Source organism: Ursus arctos, unplaced genomic scaffold (genome assembly GCF_023065955.2).
Source record: "Ursus arctos isolate Adak ecotype North America unplaced genomic scaffold, UrsArc2.0 scaffold_7, whole genome shotgun sequence".
NCBI classification, from domain to species: Eukaryota; Metazoa; Chordata; class Mammalia; order Carnivora; family Ursidae; genus Ursus; species Ursus arctos.
In genome coordinates, this window is record NW_026623089.1 from 79,310,164 (window position 1) to 79,328,897 (window position 18,734).

An 18,734-nucleotide genomic window follows, 5' to 3' on the forward strand; every position below is an offset into this window, starting at 1 on the left:
GGGGGAGCTCTGTGGCCTGACCAAAGCTAGAGACAAGTCATCCATGGCGCAGGTCGCATTGGACGCCCCCCACCCAGATCTATACTTTGGGGGACCTTATCGCATGAATGACTCGTCTCTGCCTCCTTTGAGGAGGAAGTTAGATGGACAGTCCCTGAGCCCCCCTGCAGATGGGTCAGTCTCTGCTTGGTCTCCACGTAGCCTCCGGAGCTCGAATGGACCCTGTGGGATAAGGCTGAGAGCCAGCGTTTCCAACTGATCCCCCAAACCCCCTTACTTTGAGAAAACTCCTCACTGTGGGACGGGATCAAAGGTTCACAGGCAATAAAAGAGAACACACATATACACACAGTCCTTCAGGTCTAGGAAGCTACTGAGTTTTATTGAAAAGTTCAGTGAAGACTTTTTAAATGTTACATGCATTAGCCCATTCCAAGTATTGTTTATTATCGCAGCTAAAAGAGCTGTCTCAGAAAAACATCTCAATTGTCATTCTGTCCATCTGGCAGTATTGCAAGGAAACTGTGCAGCGAGAAAAACAGGTGAATAAGGGCGTCCCGAACTGGGGATACACATCCGAAGTATTGAAAATACGGACACGTACAAAACTAAAAAACAGAAAGAATCCCTGAGCATTTGTCTTAAAACATTCACACTCACATTTCTTTTGTGTGAAAATGATTGGGACACTCCTCCCGGGCAGCCCCTGGGCTTTGGCTTCGTACACAGGAGCACCGGGCTACAGCAGCTAAGAGAATGCATTGATTTCGCAGGAAAGCGTGGTACTGTCTCCCCCCAGGACCCGTCTTCTCACACACGCGGATGTACGGCCCGCCACACATTGACGAGTTCGTGAGTGTAGATGGTTGCCTGCATCAGTCTGCGAGCTATTTAAAATATAAGGTTTTGGGTGTTTATTGTTTTTTTTAACGAATGTCATTTATCTTCTGAAGATTCCAGCAAATTATTTGGCTTGGTCTGAGCAATTTAAACATTTGCTAAATAACGACTATCACGGTCAGGTTTGATAAAATTCATTAAAGAATCCTTGCACCTGGCACGGCTGGGGTTGTCACAGGATTAGACTCTGCACCCACCACACGAGAGCATGAGAACCTGTCACTTAGCTCCCTAGTGACCGCAAGGCCACCGGACTGAAGAGCCCTTTAAGGCAAAGAGGTAAAAACTGAGTGCACACGGACCTTTTTCAAATCGGTGTCAGGGCATTTGCCAACAGACCCCACAGCCTAAAATTCCAGCACCTCCTCGCCATGTCCTGTATGACGGTAAGAAGGCGATAATGTGTATTTTAAATGGCAGGGATATCCAGAATGGTTAGGACCTTTTACAAGTCAGTGGCATTTTCAAAAAGTCTTCGAGAGGCCGCACTATGTCTGAGATGCTAGCCTCGACTAGGCCATGATCAAACCAAAAAAAGTGCATTTCTAATGCTGGAGGCACTTGAACAACATCAATCATAATTTGATCGGAGACAAAAATGCAAACAGCCTGGGAAAGACAGAGAGCTGTTTTAGAGAAATGAAGCGCACACACGTTAACATGGCCGATCACCCAACGTGATGGTCCCTCCGTGCCTCTCACAGATATTTCCTCATCAAATCCACTATCTCGTTATAGAGCCGCCAAGGGCCGTCCAAGCCCCAGATGAAGTCCAGGTGCTCCCACTCAGGGATGCGCTTGTGGTACACCAGGTTGGTGATCTGTGGCAGTAAGATGCTGACGTCCTTGTCGTCTGCCAGCGTGTCGTGGCCCCCGCTCCAGACGGCCGTGGGCACCAGCATGTCCTTCACGTTGTACAGGGGAGGGTACGTCTATAATAAAACCAACAGAAGGCTTCGTTGGTGTTGTAATTTGCAGAAACAGCAGAACACACCCACGTTAGATAGTGCTGAGCGAACATGACGTGGAAGACCCAGGGTTTGATAACCATTCTCAGTGTACTTCTCAAGTCATTGCTACCAGAACAAAAAGAATCCTAACCCCCGAGGGCAGAAGCCTGGCTGCTGCCCATCGCCCATCAAGTGGGGCCCTGTGTTCAGAGCCCTGGAGGGAGGGGCTCCTCTCCCCGCTGGCAGACATGAAAGCCTGGAACCCAAGGGGTTGGCTGCTGGCTCCGGAGTCATGCCTCCCACTGTCGCTTCCTCTCCACCTGGGGTACAACACGTGTCCCCGGAATTCTGTAGCCTCAGTTCCCTCACCTTCTGTAACAATAACATCGCACCTGTCACATGGGCAGCGTGAGAATTAAACAAGAAAATTAGGGGCAGGGTGCCTCACACTTCAGAGCTCCTGGCTCTCAGAATATGGTCTGCTTCTCTGTATGTGGAAGGCAAGGCTCAGGCGATGGGGTCTGGCCAAGGCCCACCAGCGGCCAGGGAGCAGACAGAGGCCAGCCCAACTCTGAAGTCTGTATTCCTGTTACAGAGGCAGGGAAAAGGACCAAGAGGGGAGGCCCAGGCCACGACACCAACCACAGAGCTCAGGTTGTTCCGGAAGACGGAGGGAAACCAATGCCATCTACTCAACTCTCCCCAACATTTCCCGCAGCACCCGGGCCCCCGAGCAGCCCCTTGACTACAGCTGGCTTCCTCTGTGGGTCTTCAGAGCCCCGTTCAATTCTAAAGACTTTCGATGCCTTTACCTGGTTGTAATGGAAATAATTCTTGGCATGGCTTCCCCAGTCAAAGGCTTGAAACTTCTGGAGTTTAATAAGCTAAAAAGATAATTTGGGGGAACATGTTATCTGACACGGAAGTTTGAGAAAGCCTCACAGGTGGCTAGTTAGCAGTGTTCTCAGAAGTCCATTTTACACAGTACCCAGATTTATTCTTTATTTCCAAAGTATAATTTAAAATAAAATGGCACGGGAGAGGTGGGGAGTGCACCTGGCTGGCTCAGTGTGTCAAGTGTCCAATGCTTGACTTTGGCTCAGGTCATGATCTCAGGGTCGTGAGATCGAGCCCCGTGTCAGCCTCTGCACTCAGTGGGGAGTCTGCTCGAGATTCTCTCTCTCCCTCTCCCTTTGCCCCTCTCCCCACTTTCTCTCTAAATAAATGAAAAATACAATCTTTAAATAAATAAATAATAAATGTTAAAAATGGCACTGGTATGGTAAGACTGTTGTCTGGTGACAGGTGGTAGCCACACTTGGGGGGAGCACAGCGCAATGTGAAGTCTGGTGGAATTACTATGTTGTACGCCTGAAACCCATGTAACACTGTGTGTCAACTATACTTCAATAAAATACATAATAATTTTATTTCATTTTGATTGGCATGTAGCTACCATATCACACAATAAAGCCACTACACACATGCTGTGAATGACCCTGGGCCGATGATTGTACTCGTCAGATAAACTTCATGCTGACTTTTACTGAAATTTGAATCTTGAACTTTTTCAAAGAATCAGCTCTCTTATTTGGGAAAGAAATACATATTACATACAATATACGGATTAAGACTTCTATATGGGAGGGCACTTGATGGGATGAGCACCGGGTGTTACATGCAACTGATGAATCACTAAACTTTACTTCTGAAACTAATAATACACTATATGTTCATTAATTGAATTTAAATATAAAGATATATGTATTTTATACTGTCATACAAAGAGTATTAAAATTCATAAACTCTGTGGCTGAAAAAAGACATATATAGATTAATATGTATTTATATGGATTAATACATTCGTATTAGTATGAAAAATATTGATTATATGTGAACATATTTACATGGACTAATATAAATACCACATTATACTAATCTGTGAATTAATACATTTACTTACCATCCCCAGCATAGCTTCTGCATATCCACTTTTAGAAACCTGGATTGTAGCCAACCCAACAGCTCTACCATGAGCCCAACTCTCCTTACTTTTTTTAAACAATATTTTATTAAAAGGTGTAATTTTAAAGGCTACTCCTGACTCAGATGCAGACGATGTCTGCCCTGCATTTGGCAACTGCTCCACAAGACATCCACAGCATCTCGGTTTGGAGCTTAAATGGTGAGTTATTTCATATTTAAAAAGAAGGTAGAGGCCGCCTGGTGGCTCAGTCGGTGAAGCATCTGCCTTCGGCTCAGGTCATAATCATGGGGTCCTGGGATCGAGTTCCGCATCGGGCTCCCTGCCCAGCGGGAAGTCTGCTTCCTCTGCCCCTCCCCCTGCTCATGCTCTAGCTCCTTTGCTCACTCTCTGTTTCTCTCAAATAAATAAATGAAATCTTAAAAAAAAAAAAAAGTTAGGAAGGAAATTCCGACAAAAATATGTCCCGAGGTAGAAATAGTCCCTGATATACTGTTAGGTGAGGCAAAATCAAGTCATAAAAGAGTAAGTAGAAGAAAAGAATTCAATTAATCTATTTCTACAACTATTATTTCTATCTGCGTCTTTAACCAGTTCTTTCTGAAATCATCTGCAGCAAGAGGTAGGGAGAAGAATGCCGAGACACTTCATATCTCCAGGTACATGTTTTCTATCTCTGTGTCTGATTGCTGAGTTTCGTTTTTTTATCATAAGAGATTATCTTTTTCTTATACATAATTTCTAAATTTTCTAGAATGAACGAACATGCATTACGTTTGGGGTATGTGATAAAAAATCAAAACTGCATTTTAAAAGCAAGTGGCTCCCATTTACGCCCATGACTGGTTTACTTCGGCGTAGCCACTAATGGTTTCAGTCCTATTGGGCTCATGGGTTCATGATGACATCGCAGACTCCCTCTCCCAGATGCTCCCAAATCTTGCTTTGTGAAGCAACACAGAAATAAATCCAGGACTCAGTGAAAAACTGACAGAGGGGAGAGGAGGGGAGGAGACAGGAGGGGAGGGGAGGGGAGGGGAGGGGAGGGGAGGGGAGGGGAGGGGAGGGCAAAAACATTAAGCCCAGCAGCTGTGGGGTGAACTCGCCCACAGCACAACAGCACAATGACAGGAACCCAGGACTCTGGGGAAGGAAACCAGCCCCACTGGTCAGCAGCCGGGCTTTGTGAGGGACAGGAAGGGCCTGGGAAGGGCTCGCAGAGAAGTGCTTCACGAGGGCACAGAGCCCTGTGAGGCTGATTTGACACAAACCCCCGCTGCACCCCGGGACGCCTACCTGGCCCCAGTGTAACAGGTTTTGCACAGACGTTCCGGCAGGAGAGTGTGTTATATACACGGACACTCTGGACTGCAAAAGAAACACAGTGAAATAAAGAATGGACACAGCATTAAGGAGACACTGATGTCAACATATTTTGCACTTCAGAGCCGCAATCTCAAATATAGGAGATTAAGAGCAAGGAAAAAAGTTCTAGTTCTTTGACTACAAAAATGTCCTATAAAAATACATACAACAGCACCCGTGCAGAAAACACGGAGGGAGCAGAGCAACGTGGTAACTAATGGAAGGGCTGCATGGCTTGAGGTTACTGGTCATTTTGATTTTCTTCTTCAAACTTTTCTGAATTTCCAACATTTCACATAATAATCAGACCTACTGTAAAAAATTCCCTAGAGCGTTCGTTCTAGAATTTTAAAGCCTGTTTTCAAAATGCAACATTACCAACAAGAAATATATTAGAAATACCAGCAAAGGGGCGCCTGGGTGGCTCAGGCAGTTGAGTGTCTGCCTTCAGCCCAGGTCATGATCTCAGGGTCCTGGAATCGAGCCAAGCCCGAGACAGGCTCTCTGCTCAGTGGCGAGCCTGCTTCTCCCTCTCCCTCGGCCCCTCCCCCTCGCTCATGCTCTGTCTCTCTCGCTCTCTCTCAAAATAAATAGAATTTTTTTTTAAAAAAGCATCAGAAACATTGGCATATTGCTGACTGAGGGTCTATATTTTATAAAATAAGAAAATAAATGTGTACACACACACACACTTAAATACACTTACAGTATCTCTTAAAAGAAACAGAGCACTAGAACGAATATAAATACCAGGACTTAAATTATGACAAGTCTCCTCGTTCAGCAGGAAGCTGCTAACAGCAGGCCCGGCAGACAGCATCCCAGGCCCCAGCCGAGCTTCACTCTGTGTCTCAACGAGAGACCCCGCAGGGCTCTCTGGGGAGGTCGGCCCGCGTCTCACACACCCTCCAGCACCAACAAGCATCTTCGCAGAGGAAAGAGACTCACTGAAAGTGAGAGCAAGTCTGAGCGTAAACACACATACCATGTTTAAGTTCTTCTCGTTAAATCCACAGAGAATAAAGAAGGCGTTTCCACAGAGCTCCTTCAGAACGACGCGGCTGCAAATGTGTGCGCTCAGCCACTTCAAAAACGTACTCTGCGGAAGAAATTCCTTGACCCCAAATATGTCCTATAAAATAAAAAGGAACCCAAGAATATCTCAGCATTTTGTTCTGGCAGACAAGCCTCCCTGACCCACCTCAGAAGCAAAGACACACGCCAAGCATCACCATAGGGGACCCCAGAAAAGAAATGGCAACCAGTGGACAGTCACACTAGGACACGCAGACGATACGTTTACTAATAAGGCAAAAGCAGATGTTAGAGAGGAGTATTTAACGTCTCCCATGAAGAGAAGCAGCAGAAAATCAAATCCGTTCACAGCAGACTTTTCGCCACTGGAAGGGGCATTAATGATCACTCATCCCAGGGCCATCCCCAAAAGGTGTCACGGACTGCTGGGTTGGTAGTGACTTCCAAGACAGAGTCGAAGCCAAGACGGGTCAACAATGTGTCTGTGTAGGGCACGCACGCCCAATCCAATTCTACTGGCCAGTGAGCCGATCCCTGCCCGCTGCCTGCTGTCTTTTTCTTTCAACGCTTTTTTCTTGGGATAGAGCGTGCATAACACAGAATTTACCCTTTCGGCCATTTTTGAGTGTTCAGGTCAGGGCCGTTAGGACACGCACAATACTGTTCAACTAGCACCACTACCCATCTCCAGGGCTCTTCCAACACCTCAAGCTGAAACTCGGTTCCCATTAAACAAGAACTCCTCATTCCTCCCCCACCAGCACTGCCTGTTCTTATAAATAAAGCTTTATTGACACACGCGCAGGCACACTCCTTTTTCTCTTTGTCTCTGGCTGTTTTCACACTACGGTGGCAGAGTTCACTAGTTCCAACAGAGACTGTAGGATCCACAAAGCCACCAGTATTTACCATATGGACCTTTAGAGAAAAAGTCTGCTGACTTCTGGTGTACGTAAGCCCCGACTAACGTGCTCCAGTATTTCGGGGGCAGTCGCCATGCCCGCAAAGATCTTCACACACTGGTGCAACGGGAAACCGGAAAAAGATCTTCCTTAGATTGAACCCAAATGTGTCTCCCTCTAAGTTACACTTCTGATGATGCCTACCCCACAGAGGGACGACCAGGAGTGAAACATTCAAATGCCTTCTAAGGCAGTACCCTCCCCCCCCCCCAGGAAAAAAAGGGATGTGAGCTCCTAATTCCCAGTATCTCAGCATGTCACCTTTTCTGGAGACAGGGTCTTTACAGAGGTCATCAAGGGAAGATGCGGTGATCGGGGTGGGCCCCGACGTAGTAGGGCTGGGGTCCTTATAGAAAGGAGAAATCTGGGCGGAGACAGACACACACAGGGAGCCCACACACATGTGGAAATGAAGGCAGAAACGGGAGTGATACTCTCACAAGCCAAGGGATGCCAAGCAAGGCACCGGAAGCCAGGGGCGAGCATGGTCCAACGGACTGGTGCAGGCAGGCAAGAAACTGCAAACGTGTAAAAGGGCGAATGTTAAAAGCCTCGTGCTCAGAGTGAGGTTTCGGGAGGTGTTAAGAACCACGGTGAATGTAAATCATAGCCCAGACCAAGGGCGCACCTGCTTTGTTGAACACAGTGCCCTTTCTTCCCCCCTCAAAAAATAATCAATTATGAAGATTTCAGCATTAGATATGTTTTTCAAAGGGTGTGACGAATTTGAAGTTGTAAGACCGTATGGGCCATATTCCGCACTTCTTTGGGCAGATTCCGTCCACGTACACACAGCCTGTCCAATCTGTCGACTACAGGAGAGTCAACCAATATCTAAAGACACACACTGGGTCTCCTGAAATGTGCCTCTTCTCCTGACTAACCACGTGACGAGTAGCTGGGAGGAATCGAGAAACATCGTGTGCAGAGAAGGTCAGACTGCAGGAAAGGCAGCAGTGTTTAAAACTCCTGGCTTGGGGTCTACCTAACGGTCGCTAGTGATGCATGCAGACATTTTCGAGGCTCTCTTCTAAAAACAAGACAATAGTGCATCACTGACTTATAGCGCAATAAGCCTCGCTTCCCTCTGGACTGACCAGGACGTGAAGCTGACCTTGAACTTCAGAACTGCTCTCCGAAGGCCACTGTGCGGCACGCTCCCCTGGGAATTCCGTCAAAGCAGGACGGCATGTCCAGAGAAAGAAAAATCCACCTTACACACTTACAGGCCCACTCAGAGCCACCTTGATGTCTTTCTGATTTATAACTTTATATTCTGAGAGTTAGGGCACTAAGCTTCTGTGTGGGCCACGCAGATTTCCCAGAGCAGCAAATGCAAAGGTTTTATGAACATTGATTTTTTTCCCTCTGTCACTGTCCCAGGATATCAGAAAACACCACTGTCGGGGACAGTGACTCCCAAAGACCAGTCTGTTCTGTCTACATTAGGATCCGGTGGGGTGCTCTATGAAAACGCAGGTCCTGGGCCCCTCTCCAGACTGCACGGGCCACCACCTCCAAGGTGGGGAGTGGGGGGGTCTGTATCTTTACTAAGCTACTAGATCACAATCTCCAGGAATCACACTGAACCCGGAACACTCCCATGACACAGCCATTTTACCTCCTCGGGATGAAGGGCACAGGGACATGGCAGTGGCAGGTCAGTAACAACCTAGGAGTCTGGTGAAGTAAGCTGCACTTCCTGAGGTCAGAGTGTAGTCGGCATTCCCTGCGAACGTCCCTTACACGGCCGATATGTCGTACCTGATTGTAAGTGTATGTTCCTGTATGGGATTCCGTGCTGTGTAGCATGTATCATACATTAAACACAGATAGTGTGTGCATGACGGACCATCTGGCCTCAGCTGGCTCTCAACGAGCTGAAGGCACAGACTCTCCCTCTAAAGGCCAATTCTTCAGGTCTGAAAAAGAAGTTTGTGGGGCAAGAGGGGGGTGAGGGGAGTCCAAGTACCTTTAAGAGAAATTCTGGAAATTTTCCTAATTTAACTAGAGGGCTAGGAGAGAACTTGGCTGAAGCCACAGGAGCCAGGGCAAAAAACATTTTAATCCTTTTGGCCAGCTGGGGAATCCGTGAAAAGGCTATGAAACCTGTGGGAAGAAAAGGAAGATGACAGGAATTGAATCTTGTAGGACTTTCTCTGGAAAGACAAAGGCGGTCATGCGATACGCCCTCTAGCGGCAGCCCGAGAGCCATGCAGCAACATCACCCCCACCAAGAGGCAGGACACCCACCCGCGGAGGGGGGGCCTCTGAACTTTGTGCAGACTTTGATTAAACTAGTCAATCAAGTGCCTGTAAAGGGCTTGATTCAGTCTTCAACCTACATACACGCTGGAAGAGAGCCAGAGCTGTCCCCGTTCCCTTAGTCATAAGCCAAGCAAAGGAAAGGCTCCCCAAGAGGGCACTCCACCACCCAGCCCCCCCTCCGCCCATCCCCAGGAATAATTCACAGAGGCGTCCGGATCAGTCGCCAATGACTCAGAGGGAACGTACACACTGAGGAGGTTCCTACTCTAAAATATCTTCTAGCTTCCTCTCGGGTCCCTCCTTGCCTTGAACTTGGTCCCAGAGCGTCACTTTAGAAGGCAATGGGGCAGAGGTCACAAGTAGGCAAGTCATGGGAGAAGGATTATAAATGAAAAAAAAAAATGCTTAACTCGACTCATAAGGAAGGTGCACGCACCCATGTCGCCTCTGTGTGTATAGACCCTCGAACTGGCTGAGAGTGCTCGGAGGCAGCGAGGGCGCGGACATGCACCCAAACACGGCACGACTCTTAAGAGCAGAACTACCTTTCCTTGACTGATTCTGCTTCTTAGGAATGTATTCTAAGGAGGTCATGTGATAGAAACACAGATACTAACCTTAGCACACACTAAAAGGAGGAATTAAATAAATCATGGCACAGGTCCCTAGGCCCTCATCAGAGGAACTCTTATTTGCTAGAATTACAGGCAATTTTTATTTTCTTTAAACTTTGCCAAAAAATTTTTTAAAGTAGGCTCCACATCCAGCAGGGAGCTGAACACAGGGTTTGAACTCACAACCCTGAGATCAAGACCGGAGTTGAGTTGAATGCCTAACTGACTGAGCCATCCAGTGCCCCGAAATTTTTTTTATTTTTCTATACAATGAACACATTCCTTGTATAATCAGTATAAATAAAAAAATGCATATGACTTTTAGAAACTATTTAGAAATGAAGCCTAACATGGCATGTTTGTAGTTAGTTTTATTCCACTGAAGAGTCCGTGTACTTTTTTATTTTCTGTTTAAAAGTCTCCGCACTTAGAAAGCCCTTGTCTTCTATCCTCTCCCATCCCCATTCTGCTAAACCAGGAAACCATGTACTAGGCTGTGGCTTCCGTTAATTCCTTCCACGTCAAGAGAACCATACACCACGTCTAGCCATTGATACAGAAGTCTGAATTCCCAGAGAATGTGAAATACAACCCCAAATTCCCTGCCCTCCCCATATTCATTGTTTCCACTTAGCATTAAAACAAAAAACAAACACACACCTCTATTCGAACTAACACTACTTTTTTATATTCCACTCTGAAGAACCAAGGCGAACTCTGTACTAAGACATCCTATCAGGCTCCAGTCTTTATCACATACGTACCGATCGTGGTGCCTTGAGAGTGACCCACATAATACACTTGCTCTTGGCCAGTTTTGTTCAGAATGAAGTTTATCGAAGCTGGTAGATCATAACGTGCCATTTCATCAAAACTGGAATCCAGAAAAGGCACGCTTTCATTAAGACATCGCAGGCAAACACAATCGCCCGCCAACAGCAAGGGTGCGGTGGGACGGGTGCCCGTAAGCCAAGCCCAGCCGGGAAAGCAGCACTGAGCGCAGAATACATGAACCGCACCGCGTGGGCCCCTCACCACTGTCCTCATCTTTGATTCCATAAATTAGTTTTACCCATTCTTGAGCTTTTCCATAAGTGTGATCAAACAGTACATATGCTTGTGTATCTGGCTACGTCCATGCTGTTGTGTAGCTGCTGGCTGTTTTCTGTGTAGACACACAGCACTCCATCTGTCTGTTCATGGCTCATGGGCATTTGGCAGCTTCGACTGTTCGCTATTACAAATGGTGTGACAACATATACATCCTCGCATGTGCCTTTGGGAAAAGCTCCTGTTCTTGCATTTTCTGCCCTTAGGTAAGCTGTGGTTTTACAAATGGGAAACAAGCCCGAAGGAGTCCACAGCTCTGACCTTCTCTAATACCAGGAACCAAGACGCCGCCCTGGACCCGCGCACGGGAGTTGTTTGTCATCAGGAGATGCGTGAGCGGACTGTTACCACCGCGTGCAAGGCACCAGGCTCTCTCCCTGCATCCTCTCCTCTGATTCTCCTGACGACCTCACGAGATAGGTCTTCATTCACCCCATTTTACAAAAAAGAAAACTGACACACGGAGGGCCTATGCGACAAGCGCAGTGCCGCGCAGCGGGTGATGGGCAGAGCCAGAAGTAACAGAGAGGAGGGGACAACTTCCGGAAATAGAGAACAGTGCATGTTGATGGAGGAAGGAAGAAGGTTCTAGGACACGATGTACCCGGCAGCTCCCACATGACCTGAAATGCCAAAATAACTAAAAAATCTGTAAATGAATCTAATTCTTTTTTTTTTTAAAGATTTTATTTATTTATGTGACAGAGAGACAGCCAGCGAGAGAGGGAACACAGCAGGGGGAGTGGGAGAGGGAGAAGCAGGCTCATAGCGGAGGAGCCTGATGTGGGACTCGATCCCGGAACACCAGGATCACGCCCTGAGCCGAAGGCAGACGCTTTAACGACTGCGCTACCCAGGCGCCCCAAATGAATCTAATTCTTAAAACGCAATGATTTGCTTATCATTTACCCAACAGTGATTTACTAAGTTCCTCACCAGGTTAAAACCTTTCATGAGGCATCAGTTTTTCCTCTCCTACAGTCCTGAGTTCCCCACCGAGCTGCCTCTCCGGATGTGCCTGCATTGAGGGTGCTAAGGAAACAGACCCGTTGATTCAAACATACCTGAAGGACCAGAATTCATCCTGGGAAATTGAAAGAGTCTTGTGTCTCCGAGACCAGGTGTTCCCCCTGCTGTTCCCCATCCACACGTCAAAACCACCGTCTGCCAGAATGAAGCCCAGGCTGTTGTTGGGCAGGGTGGTGACCCAGTTACTAGAATCTGCCAGCAGGCCATGCTGCAGGAACACCACCGGCTTAGGACCTGAAAAACAATTGTGTTTAGGAGACAGCAGCATCTCGCTGTAAAGCCAACGTGAATCTTGCCGAGCAGATAATTCATAAAAGATCCCGAAGCAAAGAATGAGATAAGAACAAATCAAAATGTCAACGTACCAACGTACTTCCAATAACATCAGTATGGAATATCTTTTTAAGCGGTGCCGACGAAGTTGTAGCAAAACTAGACTATTCTGCATAACTAATAACCAGACACATTGACTTAACCGTACAAAAATGTTGATATATTAAGACCTTATGAAATGTTTCTATAATTTATTTGCTCCAGTAATTGCATTTCTTACAATGTATCCTAATGAAATAAATTAAAAGACCAAAAAAGATTATACACAGGGGTGCCTGGGTGGCTCAGTCAGGTGAGAATCTGCCTTCAGCTCAGGTCATGATCTCAGGGTCCTGGGATCGAGTCCTCTGTCAGGCTCCCTGCTCAGCAGGGAGCCAGCTTCTCCCTCTGCTCCTCCTCCCGCTCAGGTTCACTTGCTCACTCTCTCTCTCAAATAATAAAATCTTAAAAAAAATTATATACCTACAAAATCATAAATATACTTACACATATTCTTTTATTTACACATATATTTTTATTTATTTTTATTTTCTACTCACCTATACACTGATGTAGTAGTAGAACAAAGACTCAGGAGCCAGAGAAACAGGACCTCTGGCTACTTACTTTGTGTTAAAACCATTTAGTCATTCATTAACCAAGCATTTATTGAGCACCAACTATGTGCCAGGCGTTCCCAGCACTGGGGACATGGTGGAGAACAAACGTGGGAGGAAAACAATTCACCATCACGGAGCTAAGGTTATACTGACCGTGAGTGTTAGAGACAGACACACCTGGGTTTGAACCTGTCCTCTCCAGCTTCGGACGCGAGCCCCGTGCAAAGCATTTCAACATGCCCTGAAACTTATGTCATCCCCTTAGCGGGGAAATGCGGTATGCACAGAGCTAGGAGATACGACATGAAAAGTTCTTAGCAAAGTGCACGATACACAGTAAGAGTTCAATAAACATTAGCTCATTATTGTCACCTAGCCAGTCTGAGTCTCCGTTCCATAAGTAACTGTGAACAGAAACAAGTGAGGTAATTAAGTGACGGACACAGAGATCACAAAATAAGGGCTCCCTTTGCCTTCTGCCCGCTTGTCAGGAGAGTGAAACGCTGGGGCCAGGGGAAGCTGATTGTTGAGTGGTCCAATAGTTCACTGCAATAGTTCAGCCATCCACAGTGCCAAGGGCTGTGGCCGCCCAGAAAGTTTCATAACCCAGCCTGGAAGGGGGGAAAAGAGCAAAGCACAAATCGATAGACTTCTTTGGACAACAGCTAGACAGCAGTGATGTGTGCCAGCGAGAAGGGCTGTAAAAGTATCAAGGACAAATGGAAAGGAAGATTCGTCTGGACAGACGGGAAGTGGACGGACAGATGTTTGCTTCTGTTTATGTCCTCTGATGGATGTGGTAACCAACGACTGCTTCTCAAGTGACTCCCTGTGCAGCAGGTGGGCTCTGCAGACAAGTCCAGGAGGCGCCGTCCAAATACTTGGCAGCACGAGCACCACCCCACGGTCATGCCGTGTGGACGCTGCTCCCCTCATCTGTAGAGACAGCGGGGCGGCCTGCCAGGCGAAGGTCCAAACGACTCCCGTGACTTTGTAAGGACACACGGCAGCCCTCTGCACGGCCGGGGTCGCGTCCGTGACCTTCTCCCAGGGGAAAGACAACAGAGAGCAGAATAGATCAAGACTGGGGCAGCCTGACGAGCACTTGGCTGTCTGGACGTTCATTCTGGTGCTGCGCTACCAGGACTACGTGGCTGGGAAAGCTCTACGGAAAAGGCCCCGTGGGATCTGTGGCATCTGAGAGGCCAACTGCCCCTCCCCCCACCCGCCTTCAGTGAAGAAGATCGTAGCGGGGGAAATAAGAATCATCATGGAAAGTTCAAATAAACTTCAGTGATGTGATAACGATTACTGAAATTAGTTCGTCGTGAAATTGTAGTTCACGAGATGCGTTTTAAGTAACAGGTGCCCCTCAGCAGGGCTGCCTGTGGGGACAGTGACAAGAGCACGGTCGCCCAGGGTAACTGGGCATTGCTGCGGGAAGGGCGCCCGGGAGCCACACGAGGCTGTCCAGTAAGACACTATCTCTCCTCAAAGGTGCTCTGGGGCCACGCCAGGAGGAGTAAGACTTAACCCTAAAAGACCAGGAAGTCAGGCTGATCAAGGCAACCCTTCGGCAACATTCGGCACGACCGGGGCTGGACTGCCTGGCTCCAAGAGGCGCTGTAAAACCATGGTCTGCCCATGAAGCCGTTTCCCCTGGGGAACGGGCAGTGAGGATGGCCAGGGGCATGGCACACGGAAACCTGCCTCTGCTCAGCCACTCCTCAGGGCCCAGCTGAGAAAGGCAGGACCAGTGTCCATGGGGAGGAAGAGGAGGGTGACGAGGGGCAGCAAGGTCAGGACTGAGGCTGGAAGGGGAGGCTGGGAGGAAGAGGGGACAGCCTGTGGGGGACCAGGCCTCAGCCCCCTCCCTTGGGGAACATGTACAACCCCTCTGAAATCTGTGTTGTAGTTCCCGCCCTAACCTGGGAGCTTCAAAGGAGAAATGTGGAAACTGGCAAGTGGAAGACACACCAGAAAACTCTTTAAAAGAAACACCACAGGTCAGTAATTCCAGGATTTCCACGGGCAACGAGAAGTCCCTGGCGCTCTCTCAGAAGGGAAGCATGAAGCCGAGAGAGGGCGGATGGCCGGGTGGGGCATGTGCTCAGGCCCCACGGCTGCCCTCGTGCTAGATGTGGGGGACACAAAGGTGGGTAAGTCACACTCCCTCCCCCAAGGAGCTCCATTCCAGCCCTGAATATAGACGTATAATTACCTTATAGGCCAGCGTGAAGAAGCCAGACCCCACCCAGGAAAGCCCACAGGAAAGAAAGTCATGCAGCCAGAGGCAGGGACATGGTAGCCAGATTCCGAGTGAGAGACAGACCATCCCACAGAGAGTTCTGGGGAAGAAAAGGGACCCTGGATGTGGAGAACGGACAGGGTGCCCCAGGCCGCAGCCAGATGGGACCCCAGAGTGCATACTGACAGCCCCCTACAGGAGCCAGATGTCAGGCAGGACGGGGGACCACTGGTAAAGGTCAGTGCCTTGTCTGACCTGAGACATGAGGGACCCTGTAGGGAGCACATCCTTTCAGCTGGGCCAGTTTCCTTTCCTTCCAGAACCAAAGTACCCTCTGGGCTTCCAGCACCCATGATTCCATCAGACAGACAAAACATTAACAAAGCCTGGCCTAGGGTAGCAAAGGGGTGCGAGAAAGCTTGTCCCTTCCCTCTGGCAATCAGCGACTGCAGAAGGACACCCAGAAAAGACAGGGCCCTGCAAACGAGCCTGCCCACACACCTGCCGGTTCCCTCACCCGCCCCCACCAGGGGAGAGAAAGGAAGCATTACATCATTCTTTCCCATCCCGCTACCAATCAAGAACTTCAGCATTTTCTGGAAAAGAAGTATCTCTCTGGGAGACTCAATCCTACTGCCATTCACGTCTTTCAGTGAATTCGTTGAATGGGATTTCTTTTCACCTTGCTGAGAAAAGCTGACTGAAGTAAGAACTCGCTATTACTGCGTGCTTGTACGCTCCAAGGTACCGCGCCAAAAACAGAACAGGGCACGACGGCTGAGAAAAGCCGAGTACTTCACCCAAGGTCGAATGAGAGCTGCTAAAAGGGGGAGTTGGGATTTGAACCGCGGATGTCCAATGCCAGGGTCCACGCTCTTCACCGCTTTGCCATAAAAAGAAGGTTACCAAGACAGAAGTCATTCTGTAGCACGCAGACGCCCTTGGAGAAGGACAGGCTGAAGGGGGGAAGCTACCTTGGACCAGGCGCTCAGAAGAAAGTAATCTTGGGTGGATGGAGACACAGAGAAGGAGGCAGGGACTTGGTGCCCAAGCCCCAGCCCAGGCCACACGCTCCAGCGCCTGCGGCCTGGTTCATCTGAGCAACTAACTAACACAACGGAACAAGGGCTGGCTCCTCGGCTGTGCCCAGAGCCGGCTTGTTGGTACCAGACTAGCTCTGGGAGAGCTGGGGGCTGAGGGAAGGGTCTGGAAGCCCCTCAGCCCAGAGAGGGCCAAAGGTCACCTCCACAGCACAGAGCCGGCAAGGAGCAGCGGCCTGGGGCCCCGCTGCCACAGCACTGCCTGACTCGGCCCGAATACGGGTGGAAGCGAGGAGGGGATTTCAGGCTCCAAACACAAATGTGCTGAGCCCACAGTCTCCCGGGAGGAAGCGGACCAGGCGGGCGGGGAGGCCCTCCTGCTCCCAAGGCACTGGCCCTCTTCACCAGGCCGCTGCGTGGACAGGCGTCCACTGTGCTCCCACGGTGTGAAGTCAGCTGAGTCCAAGAAGCACGGGGACAATAAAATGAGGTCACCGAGGTCAGGGCATTGGCGTGAAACAGACCTTGGTTCTCACTAGACGTGAAACCTGGTAAGATTGACTCAAGCTCTCCGGAGTCTAAGCGCTACTTTCTGAAGCGGGAATCATGCAGCGGCTGATACACAGTGAAGATCAACGAGTAACAGTCGCTCGTAACCATAGTAAATACACAAAGGTCACAAAACAGCATCAGAACACAAGCACCGTGAAGAAAGACAAAATGAAGTCGTGCCCTTAGCCAGGACAGTATGATCACGGGTACAGCAGGAGCCTACTAAGTGCTGCATTAGGCCCTGTGCCAAGCACCTTGCACACATTATCACCAAACAGCTGAGGGGGTGTGGTAGGCTGAACACGGGGCCCCCAGATGTGTCCGCGTCCCAGAACCTGTGAATGTACCACCTTACATCGTGAAAGGGGCTTTGCAGATGTGATTAAAGACCGTAAATGGAGATACCACCCTGGATTAGCTGGCGGGCTGTGTAACCACAAGGGTCCTTCTAAGCGGGAGGCAGGGGGCCAGAGAGAGAGAGAGATTGCTGGAAGATGCTTTGCTGCTGGCTTTGAAGGCAGGGGATGGGGCCAGAAGCCAAGGAATGTGGGCAGCATCAGGATGCCACAAAAAGCAAGAAAACAGATTCTCCCCTAGCACCTCTGGAGGGAACGCAGCCCTGCCAACACCTTCATCTTTGGACCTATGACCTCAGAACCGTAAGACAACAGATTGGTGGTGTTTTGAGCCACAGTATGGCTAAGGAGCCCAGCCAGCAACCCTGAACCAGAACAGACAGATGGGAGTATGTCTCCGGGGCCTAAAGAAGAGAGAGGCCGGGCTCCTTGCTGCTTTAGAAGGAGCCTGCATAACCTAAAACCTTCCAGAATAGCTTAGAAGGTAGGTTTCAAGTCACATACGCTCCCCCCCCCTCCGTGCCAAGGCAGATTCTAGACAGACGGGCTACGAGGACTTGCTTACGGTGCCCACACGCTGCCGCTGTGTCTCACAGAGGAGTGCACAGTCAGAATCGCCCCTCGTTTCAGACCCCCTGCCACCATCCATGGGACTGGACAATTCAAGCAAGCTTCAGACCCCGCGAAGTTGGCCCTCAACCGTGCACGAGCCCAAAGTCCAGGGCAGGTGCCAACCATCCCTGAGACAGGATTCAGGTCACCAGAAACTCCTGAACCTTCCCCAACTACTCACACTAGACCATAGCAAGCATTCTGGCACCTGGCTAATTTGTAGGTATTACCAGTATTTCTTAAACAGCTCCCGATTATGGATTTGGCGCTGTGTTCCACATGGATTATGCTGTCATGAGAGACATGTGAACATCTACCCCATGCTACAGATAAGAGGACTGACGCCTGCAGAGAGAGGGAGGTTAAGTGGCCCGCACACTCACCCCAAGTTCTTCTCACTCCAAAGTCCCCGCTTCGACCACTACTCCAAAAAAAATGTGTCATGAAAGAACAAAGTGGTAGGAGAGAATAGGTGTGCTTCCAAGTACTCTATTTGAACGCAGTCACTTCAAAGCGAGCCAAGCACTCTTTCCCAACACTCGCTGCCCGTCAAAATGCCCTGGAGCACTTCAAAACCACACACGTTTCTGCCCCAGCTCCTCAGCGAGGGGACCAGGAACTCCTGGGGCAGAGCCCAGAAAGGTTTCTTTTCGACAGGCTCCGTCAGCGCATCTGAAGCAGCCCAGCCACAGCTGGGGTCAAGGTGGCTTCATCTAACAGGGAGCACGGCCGCCCTCTGCTCCTCCAGCCGGGCCCGGGGAACGCCCTGCCTAAGTG

The 18,734-nt window shown here is 49.2% G+C and overlaps 1 protein-coding gene across 1 annotated transcript in view; it reads right to left on the reverse strand.

Moving 5' to 3' along the window:
• Positions 1-355: 355 nt before the first annotated feature.
• LIPA (lipase A, lysosomal acid type) overlaps positions 356-18,734 on the reverse strand; it is a 37,681-nt gene continuing 19,302 nt past the window's right edge. The window contains exons 4-10 of the mRNA XM_026504083.4: positions 12,253-12,451; positions 10,843-10,952; positions 9,169-9,305; positions 6,185-6,331; positions 5,131-5,202; positions 2,663-2,734; positions 356-1,832 (exon numbers count right to left, since the gene is read on the reverse strand). Of these exons, the coding sequence (XP_026359868.1) occupies positions 1,599-1,832; positions 2,663-2,734; positions 5,131-5,202; positions 6,185-6,331; positions 9,169-9,305; positions 10,843-10,952; positions 12,253-12,451 (971 nt within the window). The 3' untranslated portion in view covers positions 356-1,598. The remainder of the gene's footprint in view (positions 1,833-2,662; positions 2,735-5,130; positions 5,203-6,184; positions 6,332-9,168; positions 9,306-10,842; positions 10,953-12,252; positions 12,452-18,734) is intronic.